At 37.9% G+C, this 12,651-nt stretch overlaps 1 protein-coding gene across 1 annotated transcript in view; it reads left to right on the forward strand.

The window, feature by feature from the left end:
- LOC128656941 (uncharacterized) overlaps positions 1-12,651 on the forward strand; it is a 239,146-nt gene that overhangs the window by 21,633 nt on the left and 204,862 nt on the right. The window contains 2 exon segments of the mRNA XM_053711133.1: positions 232-392; positions 11,772-11,948. Of these exon segments, the coding sequence (XP_053567108.1) occupies positions 232-392; positions 11,772-11,948 (338 nt within the window).

The following is a 12,651-nucleotide window of genomic DNA, read 5'->3' on the forward strand; positions in this document are numbered from 1 at the left end:
CTCCCTTGCAGCAATTATGATTGTGCTCCTTTGTGAAGCCACCACACATTTTTGGCGACGTCAACAGAATTCCCATTGAAGTCTTCAGAGTACACTCCCATACATGTACTTACTGCTTAAGAATCGCTTTAGAGTTAATTTATCCAATTTGAAACATGACATCATCATGTAAATAAGCATAAATATTCACTTAAAAATGGTCCCTGCAATTTTTGTTTTCTTTAATTTTAGGAAAACCATTTGAGAATACTATGATACTGAATGCTGCTGTGGCCAATATAATCGTGTCTATAATATTCGGACGTCGATTTAATTATGAGGACCAACAATTCCTGAGGCTTATGGGTATAATAAAAGAAAACTTAAGACTTATGTCAAGTCGAATAATCATGGTGAGTGCTCACTGTGAATGTTATTAGATAAAAAATCCATATTAATAATCTTTTAATAAAAGGAGTTATCAAATCTAAGGGACATGATACCCAAATGTTAAAGCACTTGAAAGTGATGCAGCATAGCTGTAAAAAGCTGACTAGAAAATATCACCTAACATGTCTATGCAAAAAGGAAGCTATTTTACCTCAAACTTTTCTAAGTATTCACACACACACCCATTGTAAAGGGACTTTAAGCAGCCAATCAGGATACTAGTCCCAGGACCTGCAAGGAAGCGTGCATCTGGCATGTGAAGGCACTGTCACTTTATTTCTCTATTCAATTTAAGGAAGTTTACTATGAAATCTCAAAAGCAAAGTATGACCTCAGCGCTGCTGATGCTGATTGGCTATTTTTGTTTGCTTGTTTTTTTGTTTTTCAACTTGCAGCTTGACCGTTGCTGAAGTATAAATGATACCAGATCACTTACTCTTGTAAGCTGAAGAAATTCTGAGGTAAAATATCTTTTGGCTAGATTACGAGTTTGGCGGTAGCCTTTAAAGCAGCGTTGAGAGGTCCCAACGCTGCTTTTTAACGCCCGCTGGTATTACGAGTCTGGCAGGTGTACCACTCACATTTCTTACGCGACTCGACCATACCACAAATCCACTTACGCCAATTGCGTATCCTATCTTTTCAATGGGATTTTCCTAAAGCCGGTATTACAAGTCTTGGAAGAAGTGAGCAGTAGACCCTCTCCTGTCAAGACTCCTACCGCAATTTAAAAGTCAGTAGTTAAGTGTTTTATGGGCTAACGCGTAACATAAAACTCTTAACTAAAGTGCTAAAAAGTACACTAACACCCGTAAACTACCTATTAACCCCTAAACTGAGCCCCCCCCACATTGGAAACACTTTAATAAATATATTAACCCCTAATCTGCCGATCGGACATTGCCGCCACTTTAATAAATATATTAACCTCTAAACCGCCGCACTCCCGCCTCGCAAACACTAGTTCCATTTTATTAACCCCTAATCTGCCACCCCAACATCGCCGCTACTATATTAAAGGTATTAACCCCTAAACCTAAGTCTAAACCTAACCCTAACCCCCCCTAACTTAAATATAATTTAAAATAATCTAAATAAAATTACTACAGTTAAATAAATTAATCCTATTTAAAACTAAATACTTACCTATAAAATAAACCCTAAGCTTAGGGTTTATATTTATTTTACAGGCAACTTTGTATTTATTTTAACTAGGTAGAATAGTTATTAGTTATTAACTATTTAATAACTACCTAGTTAAAATAAAGACAAATATACCTGTAAAATAAATCCTAACCTAAGTTACAATTACACCTAACACTACACTATCATTAAATTAATTACATAAACTAACTACAATTAGCTACAATTAAAATTAAATAAACTAAAGTACAAAAAACAACAAACACTAAATTACAGAAAATAAAAAATAATTACAATTTTTTTAAACTAATTACACCTAATCTAATCCCCCTAATAAAATAAAAAAGCCCACCAAATAATAAAATTCCCTACCCTATACTAAATTGCAAATAGCCCTTAAAAGGGCCTTTTGCGGGGCATTGCCCCAAAGTAATCAGCTCTTTTACCTGTAAAAAAAAATACAATACCCCCCAACATTAAAACCCACCACCCACACACCCAACCCTACTCTAAAACCCACACAATCCCCCCTTAATAAAACCTAACACTAACCCCTTGAAGATCTCCCTACCTTGAGACGTCTTCACCCAGCCGGGCACAAGTGGACCTCCAGAGGGGCAGAAGTCTTCATCCGATCCGGGCAGAAGAGGTCATCCAAGCGGCAGAAGTCTTCATCCAGGCAGCATCTTCTATCTTCATCCATCTGGAGCGGAGCGGGTCCATCTTCAATCCAGCCGACGCAGAGCCATCCTCTTCAAACGAAGTCCAAGCGAAGAATGAAGGTTCCTTTAAATGACGTCATCCAAGATGGCGTCCCTTGAATTCCGATTGGCTGATAGGATTCTATCAGCCAATCGGAATTAAGGTAGGAAAAATCTTATTGGCTGATTGGATCAGCCAATAGGATTGAGCTCGCATTCTATTGGCTGATTGGAACAGCCAATAGAATTTTTCCTACCTTAATTCCGATTGGGTGAATCCTATTAGCCAATCGGAATTCAAGGGACGCTCTCTTGGATGACGTCATTTAAAGGAACCTTCATTCTTCGCTTGGACTTCGTTTGAAGAGGATGGCTCCGCGTTGGCTGGATTGAAGATGGACTCGCTCCGTTCTGGATGGATGAAGATAGAAGATACCGCCTGGATGAAGACTTCGGCTGCTTGGAGGACCTCTTCTGCCCGGATCGGATGAAGACTTCTGCCCCTCTGGAGGTCCACTTGTGCCCGGCTGGGTGAAGACGGCTCAAGGTAGGGAGATCATCACGGGGGTAGTGTTAGGTTTTTTTAAGGGGGGATTGGGTGGGTTTTAGAGTAGGGTTGGGTGTGTGGGTGGTGGGTTTTAATGTTGGGGGGGTATTGTTTTTTTTTTCAGGTGAAAGAGCTGATTACTTTGGGGCAATGTCCCGCAAAATGCCCTTTTAAGGGCTATTTGTAATTTAGTGTAGGGTAGGGAATTTTATTATTTTGGGGGGCTTTTTTATTTTATTAGGGGGGATTAGATTAGGTGTAATTAGTTTAAAATTCTTGTAATTCTTTTTTTTCCCTGTAATTTAGTGTGTTTTTTTTCGTAATTTACTTTATTTAATTTAATTGTAATTAATTGTAGGTAGTTTAGGTAATTAGTTTAATTATAGTGTAGTGTTAGGTGTAATTGTAACTTAGGTTAGGGTTTATTTTACAGGTACTTTTGTACTTATTTTAGCTAGGTAGTTATTAAATAGTTAATAACTATTTAATAACTATTCTACCTAGTTAAAATAAATACAAAGTTGCCTGTAAAATAAATATAAATCCTAAGCTAGCTACAATGTAACTATTAGTTATATTGTAGCTAGCTTAGGGTTTATTTTATCGGTAAGTATTTGGTTTTGAATACGAATAATTTAGTTAATTATAGTAAATTTATTTAGATGTATTTAAATTATATTTGTTAGGGGGGTGTTAGGGTTAGACTTAGGTTTAGGGGTTAATAAATTTATAATAGTGGCGGCAACGTTGGCTGCGGCAGATTAGGGGTTAAAAAAATTAATATAGTTGCAGCGACATTGGGGGAGACAGATTAGAGGTTAATAAATATAATGTAGGTGTCGGCGATGTTGGGGGCAGCAGATTAGGGGTTCATAAGTATAATGTAGGTGCGGCGGTGTCCAGAGTGGCAGGTTAGGGGTTAATAATATAATGTAGGTGTCAGCGATAGCGGGGGCAGCAGATTAGGGGTTAATAAGTGTAATATTAGGGGTGTTTAGACTCGGGGTTCATGTTAGGGTGTTAGGTGCAGACATAAAAATCATTTCCCCATAGATAACAATGGGGCTGCTTTAGGAGCTGAACGCTGCTTTTTTGCAGGGTTTTTTTCCAGCCAACTCAGCCCCATTGTTTCCTATAGGGAAATCATGCACAAGCACGTTTAGCCAGCTCACTGCTGACTTAAGCAACGTTGTCTTAAGGGAGCGGTGGGAAAAAAAGGCTCATTAGCACCGCAAGCCTTACCGACAAAAACTCGTAATCTAGGCGTTTCTTTTTTACACAGAGATGTTCAGATGATATTTTCATGTCAGTTTTTTTTACAGTTATGCTGCATCACTTTAAAGTGATTTAGCATATGAGTATTATGTCCCTTTAAAATTTGGCTCACTTTGAGGATAGGCCCCCTTAAAATGTAAACACTATACTGTATGTAGCAAACATAGCCTTTTTTTAAATAAAAAAAAAAAACTGCATTAGATATAGGTAGAGAAAAACATTATTTTCAGGGCACAGCTATAAATGTCATTGTAAAGTAGATATTTTATATTTATAGCTTAATTTATATGATAGGCTGCTGGAGGTTTAAACACTGAACTAATGTTAGGAGGATTTCTCTCATTTGTAGTAATCCCATCATTTTAAACCAGGAGAGATTATATATTATATATAGATAATTCTAACTTTCTCGCAAAAAAGTGTGTGTCCTTCACATGAAATGCTTGTGCAATGATAAATACAAACGGCGTATGCTGTCGGCATTTATCGATGGCGGGCGGGCATGATCCGCTACAGCAGATCATGTCGCTGACACATGTAGGTAGAATAAATGCTCAAGTGCGCTAACCCAACATGAAAATATTAATATTTCACATTCCAATGTTCTGCTCATAGCAGAGAATGTTCTATTTATTAAAAAAATAAAAAATAATATATATATATATATATACCAAACAAAACACGGGAGGGGTCAGCACTCTCAGGCCGGACCGGGTACACATCCTATCGCTCTGCAACATGCACAGCCCTGGGTGCAAAACAGCACTCTCAGGAAGCTGCACTGTCACCAGAGTCACAGGCAGTTAACCCCAGGCAGGCCTGGGTGCAAGGCCCAAACAGGGAGAATTACAAAAAATAATACATTAATATAGCACACAGAGAAAGTCCAGCACTCACTTACAAGCTCACAACTAAGATAAAAAACAGCAATGGAAGAGTTAGTTACCGCATCTGGCCAAATGGGAAAAGCCCAGGTACCTCGTCAAGGTCTCTTCCAAAAACCTCGGTCCCTAAACAGCCACACAATGCAAGCTCACAATCAAACAACTGTGTAAAAATGAAGGGTGCACAGGCTTATGTAATCTCCCCAAACATATACAAAACACGGGAGGGGTCAGCACTCTCAGGCCGGACCGGGTACACATCCTATGGCCCTGCAGCATGCACAGCCCTGGGTGCAAAACAGCACACTCAGGAAGCTGCACTGTCACCAGAGTCACAGGCAGTTAACCCCAGGCAGGCCTGGGTGCAAGGCCCAAACAGGGAAAATTACAAAAAAATATGCCATAAAGAGGTTGGCATATGATGGGGCCACATTGGACCCCATCGCTGTTCCCATTAGCTGTAGGTAGAATAAATGTTCAAACCTGAAATAATTGGTTGTGAGACAAGTTTCCAGTAGTTGAATAACACACCTGCGGGAGGTCCTACATAAGGAAATCTTGAAAGATGGAATGCTATTGCTCTTAGGCCCTCAATATGAGGGATCACAGTGTACAAACTAGTCACATCTAATGTGACTAGTAGTGTATCATCATTAATCCCATTTAGATCCTTTAGGAATTCCAGTAGAGCAGAGGAATCCCTTAGGTAAGAAGGCATTTGTTGAACCAGTGGTTGCAAAAACATGTCTACAAAGGTTTTAAACATATTAGTTGGGTCACAGGGTAGTGGTCTATACGTCTTTACGTCTGCAAGCTGTGACATAATTTCTTGCTGATAATCTTTGTAATTCAGAATGACCACTGCCCCTCCTTTATCCGCTTCACGTATAATCAAATCTTTATTTCTCGAGAGGTCATTCAAAGTATTCCACTCTTTTTTAGAAAAGTTTTTAAATACGTCCCTCTCATGTACTTTAAAAGACTTGTTCATATCATCATGTAGTAGTCTGCTAAAGGTGTTAATGCTAGCATTATTAAATTGAGGGGTATATGTAGACTGTTTTTTGAGCGGTGTATGATCCATCTCAGAATCCCCAAACTTCTCTCTTAGGCTAAGTTGCCTTTGAATTTTTTTTTGTGTCTAGATAGAAATCGAAAGGATCAGTTCTACTTGTCGGGATAAATGTCAATCCCTTGTTAAGAATCTTAATTTCTAAGTCATTCAGGGGATAATTGCTCAGATTAACTACTATGTTGTCTGTGGTCACTTTTGTGGATTTAGGGGCAGTTTTCCCCTTGTAACCACCTCTCCTGGTCCTGCCCCTCTGCCTCTGTAGTTTTTTGAGTGAGTGGTTACTCCAGATGTATACTGTGTGTTCTGTTGTGCACCTTCCACCTGTTCTGTTTCAGATCCTGATCCAGACCCTGAGCTTTCAAGTGTGCTCAGGTCCTTAGGTTTTTGATATCGTTGGCGTCTTCTCCTCAACTGATGTTGTTTTTGCCTTTCACTCGCTGACAGTTGCCACAAATAAACTTGTTTATCACGGTAATCACCGATTACTGCTTCCAACTTTTTGTTTTTAAATTCAATGAGATCCGTCTCATATTTATCTATTTTTTCTTGTAGTTTATTCAACCAGTTTTCCGTATTATCAGCTTGTATCCTTGGTACATTGGATTGTTCATAGGCGGCTATCTCTGCTTTAATCAGAGTTAACAATCTCCCCACTTCTTGTATAACTAGAAGAACCAGGTCTAAAGAGCACTTGTTTTCTATACAGCACCACTTCTCACAAAACAAGGGATTGTTTCTCCCTAGAGTGGGAAAGTTCCGTATCCGAAATCCCCTTGGGATGAACCCTCTGCGGTGGTACTCGGAAAGATATCCAGCGTGCAAGGTCAAATCTTTTTATTTTTGTTTTAGTTTTAACAGGTGGGTGTAAATATATGCAGGTTTATCCAAAACTGGTCGTAAAGTAAGTCTATCAAAGCGTATTACTTTGGCGTCTGCTTCCGTGAAGTGAAAGGTATTTGCCCCAGGAATGGTGTCAATATCACTGATATCCTCTGCTATGTTAGATCCCACATCAGATGTCATGTTGTATAAGAACTGTAAGTATAGATAAATATGAGACGGATCTCATTGAATTTAAAAACAAAAAGTTGGAAGCAGTAATCAGTGATTTTGTGGCAACTGTCAGAGAGTGAAAGGCAAAAACAACATCAGTTGAGGAGAAGACGCCAATGATATCAAAAACCTAAGGACCTGAGCACACTTGAAAGCTCAGGGTCTGGATCAGGATCTGAAACAGAACAGGTGGAAGGTGCACAACAGAACACACAGTATACATCTGGAGTAACCACTCGCTCAAAAAACTACAGAGGCAGAGGGGCAGGACCAGGAGAGGTGGTTACAAGGGGAAAACCACCCCTAAATCCACAAAAGTGACCACAGACAACATAGTAGTTAATCTGATCAATTATCCCCTGAATGACTTAGAAATTAAGATTCTTAACAAGGGATTGAAGTTTATCCCGACAAGTAGAACTGATCCTTTTGATTTTTATCTAGACACAAAAAAATTCAAAGGCAACTTAGCCTAAGAGAGAAGTTTGGGGATTCTGAGATGGATCATAAACCGCTCAAAAAACAGTCTACATATACCCCTCAATTTAATAATGCTAGCATTAACACCTTTAGCAGACTACTACATGATGATATGAACAAGTCTTTTAAAGTACATGAGAGGGACATATTTAACAACTTTTCTAAAAAAGAATGGAATAATTTGAATGACCTCTCGAGAAATAAAGACTTGATTATACGTGAAGAGGATAAAGGAGGGGCAGTGGTCATTCTGAATTACAAAGATTACCAGCAAGAAATTATGTCACAGCTTGCAGACGTAAAGACCTATAGACCACTACCCTGTGACCCAACTAATATGTTTAAAAAACAATCAGATGGTTATATCAAAATGATATATGAACAAGGGTACCTTGATAAAGATATCTTCCTGTATCTAACAGTGGAACATCCAAGAACACCAGTATTATATACCTTACCAAAAATTCATAAGGGGATCTCACCACCTCCGGGAAGACCTATCGTATCCACTATAGGTTCACTTCATCAACCGATAGCCACCTTTGTAGACTTGTTTTTGCAACCACTGGTTCGACAAATGCCTTCTTACCTAAGGGATTCCTCTGCTCTACTGGAATTCCTAAATGATCTAAATGGGATTAATGATGATACACTACTAGTCACATTAGATGTGACTAGTTTGTACACTGTGATCCCTCATATTGAGGGCCTAAGAGCAATAGCATTCCATCTTTCAAGATTTTCTTATGTAGGACCTCCCGCAGATGTGTTACTTCAACTACTGGAAACTTGTCTCACAACCAATTATTTCAGGTTTGAACATTTATTCTACCTACAGCTAATGGGAATAGCGATGGGGTCCAATGTGGCCCCATCATATGCCAACCTCTTTATGGCATATTTTGAAGAATTTGAGACCTCACTTTTTCATATAAAAGAAATCCTCTTCTTTAAGAGGTACATAGACGACCTGTTTTTGGTCTGGTCGGGTACATTGGAACAATTGGAGGATTGGTTTCAGCTGTTAAATCTGGCAAGTACAGCTCTGAAATTCAAGATGCTATCGAGCAATTCTCAAATTGACTTTCTTGATGTCAGACTTTACAAAAAAGATGGAAGGATACAGTCGACATTATTTAGGAAAGACATGGACAGGAATGCACTCCTGAACTATACTAGCTGCCATCCCCCAGCTTTGAAAAAAGCGCTACCCAAATCACAACTTTTAAGAGTCATAAGAAACAACTCTGAGGTTGACAAAAGAGATGAACAATTGGGTGAGATGGATCAACGCTTTGAATCAAGAAGTTATCCCAAACAACTCCTATCTGGTCAATGTGAGGAAATCTTGACTGATCAAGATAAGAACAAAAAGCAGGATCCCCCTAGGATGACGTTTGTCACTACATTTACTGGGGATAAGGTCTCATTGATGGACACTCTCAAGAAACATTGGCACATTGTCAGCACGGATAAGTCATTACCACTTGTTAAAAAAGAACCACCCAGGATAGGGTATAGGAGATCCAGATCCTTACGAGATCTTTTGATCAAAACTGATCCATTACACTGTTACAAACAGTCGACTTGGCTGGATATCAAAAAACATGGCGTTTTTAGATGCCTAGGATGTACCACCTGTGTAGGACTCATCACTGGTTCAACATTTACTCACCCACATAGACGAAAGAATTACAAACATAGGTTTCGCCTTACCTGCACTACCACACATATCGTGTATCTATTACACTGTAATTGCGGATTATATTACGTGGGTAAGACCTCTGATGATCTCCGTACCCGGATGGCGATTCATCGCTCTGCCATCAGGGCAGCATTGAAAAATGGAACCTCAGAACAACCCGTGGCCAGACATTTTCAGGAATTACAACACAGTGTTATGGATCTCAAATATACTATTATAGATCATATACCACCAATGCCAAGAGGAGTAGATAGAAACAAACTACTCCTACAGAGAGAAGCCAAATGGACATTTCAGATAGATACCATTATACCTAATGGTCTAAATACTCATTTAGACTGGCAGGTGTTCTTATAATAATTTTGTATCTTTGAGATCCACGATTCATTTCAATAACCATTCAAAATTGGTAGTTGTGAGTATAAGGGCTGTCTATGTGTTATACTATCTACTTGGGAGTTTAGTATAGTGTATTCCCTATATTCCATACTGTATCAAATAATTAGCCTTTTTACTCTGCCTTTATTGATATTTTTCCTACCTCAGTCAGTTATTCTCCTATACTTATTAATATTAATTAGTTTTCTCCTGTCAGACCGCACAGTATACTTTGTTTTGACTGGAGCGTTTTTTAGTGGTTTTAATATACCTATTATTACGGCATTCCCACACGATCCATTTGTCATTTCCACTATCTGTCCGGTCTGACTGATACTTTGTTTTCCTATTCAGAATTGCCTTACGTGTGTACTGTTGCCTGGCAACCCCGGTGCCCTGCCTCCCAGTATGACCAGATCCGGTATCGCGGCTGTTTTTGGTTTCTATGGTAACCACCCATGACCGATCTGAATATGCTGTGCGGTTTTGGGCATCGTGGTCTGGCAAGCTGCCTGTCTTTTATATTATTGCTCTTATGTTTTTTCTCCTATGTGTCATTGTTGAAGACAAGACAGTATGTTTTAATTTTAATTATTATGTTATTATACATTGCCACGGACGATGACGCCGCCCGGCTTGCTTGGGGGCGTGTCTACCGTGGAGAGCGTGTTCACGTTCATTTGTTTGTTTTCATTTATAACACGGTTGGTGGGTAAGTGATATTGCTTCTGTAAGTCTGAGGACCCTGCTGATGAAGGGTAGTATATACGCAAAAACGTTCCATTAAAATAACTTTGTTATTGCTTATAGAAGTCCTGCGAGTGCATTTTTCCGTCCTACTATATAGATGTGGAGATGTGTGTGTGTGTGTGAGTGAGTCTGTATTTATGAATAAATAGAACATATTCTTCTATGTAAAGAACATTGTAATGTGAAATATTCATATTTCATGTCAGGTTAGCACACTTGAAAAAACAGGTTTGTGCCTGCGTGGGGTGTTAGGTTTTTTCCACTTTTTTAACTCCTTTGGGGGAATATGGAGGAATATGTTAATGCAGACACGATATTCGAAGTTTGGCTTTTTGCTCGTTTCAGGTTTGCGTTTGTGCGAAAACTTTTTACATTCAACATGTCATACACGCAGTACCAGACACACACAAAAAGCTTACTTCTAGCAAATATATTGCTTGAGCAGGAGCGCTAAATAGCGTGCGACTTGTTATCTATCACCTAGGTTGGAAACATGTTCAAGTGCAACCTGTCAAAGTGAGTGACAGGGGTGTCGTTACTGGCTTCTTATGTGTACCCAACCTGAAAAATCTATGGTTTGTGCACAGAAACATTGGTATTTTAAAAGTTGAGATATGAATGTGTATTATCCCTTTCTTCAATTAAATGGTTTGACCTCCATGTCTGTTTAACAATCCCAACAGGTGTACAGTTTAATGTCACAGGTTCCTGGCTTCTATTTGTTAAGAGTATTAGTCTGAATCTTCTTGATGGGTCAGAACACAGAATTCCACAGACTGCAAATGTTGATTTTTAGGGATTTCCTTAAAATGATTATAATAATAAAAATAATAAATTCAAAATTCAAAAAAATAAAAAGTTGGACTTATTTGTTCCAAACTAATGTTGAAAGTTTGCTAAACTGTCGATTTGTTTTTGAAAAATAGTTAATTTTTCCCTTTCTCAAATAAAACATTGAGTTACTGAATGTTACCAAATTTAATATTAGGATATCAGCTTTAACATTTATTTATCAAATATCATATAATATATCGACATTTGAATGTTGATTGCCGTAGACTTCAAAGTAACTCTATGGAAATCAATTTTCAATTTGAATATTTGAATATAACATTTGAATAATGTCTGACAACTCCAATTACATTTGTGCGGACATTACAAATAGAAAATTGGTAACACATATGCAGATCAATGGGACAAATTGATTACTTTGGAAAGTTAGCTGAGGATTTAGCTATGGGCTGTATGATACATTTAAATGAAATATTGTTATTAAAAATATAATTATTAAAATGATGGTGTGTGTGCTATAAAATTGATATTGATACCTACACTTTTCTATTCTTGAAAGCTGTATAATGCATTTCCATCAGTGGTTCGTTGGCTTCCTGGAAATCACAAAAAGGTGCATGAAAACATAGCTGAGTTTCAGAGATTTGTTAAAGAAACTTATACAAAGTACAAAGAGGAACTGGATGTCAATGACCAGAGGAATCTTATTGATTCGTTCCTTGTCAAGCAACAGGAGGTACAGTAGGACTTTTGTAATTGATCCATTTATGAATAAGGTCACTTCCTAATGATTTTGCTGTATTTTAAAGGGACATACAACGTCATATGTTCATTTCATGAATAAAATAGACCAAACAATTTTAAAAAAAAACTTTCCAATTTACTTCTATTATGAAACCTTCTTCATTTTCTTGTTATCTTTTTTTGAAAAGCAAGAAGGTAAGTTGAGGAGTGTGCACGTGACTTCAGCACTATATGGAATTTGGCAACAATGCTATACATTAGCAAGAACACTAGATGGCAGCACTATTCCCTGTTATGTAGTACACCAGACATGTGCACGCTACCTATCTAGATATCTCTTCAACAAAGAATAACACGAGAATGATGCAAATGTGATAATAGATGTAAATTGGAAACTTTTTTTTAATTGTATTCTTTATCTGAATCGTGCTATTTATACATTTGGTCCACTAAAATAGGACATTTTATATAACTTCAATGGTGATTGTTGTTAAATTATGTGTTGCTTATTTGTAATCATTCATGCATCTTGGTGGATAACAGTTAAAGGGACATTATACATTAGATTTTTCTTTGCAGAAATGTTTTGAAGATGATCCATTTATGAAGCCTATACAGATTTTTTTTTTTTTTTTAAAGTATAGTTTTGCTTATTTGTAAATAACATTGCACTGAGTTTCAGACTCCTAACCAAG

Source organism: Bombina bombina, chromosome 4 (assembly GCF_027579735.1).
Source record: "Bombina bombina isolate aBomBom1 chromosome 4, aBomBom1.pri, whole genome shotgun sequence".
NCBI classification, from domain to species: Eukaryota; Metazoa; Chordata; class Amphibia; order Anura; family Bombinatoridae; genus Bombina; species Bombina bombina.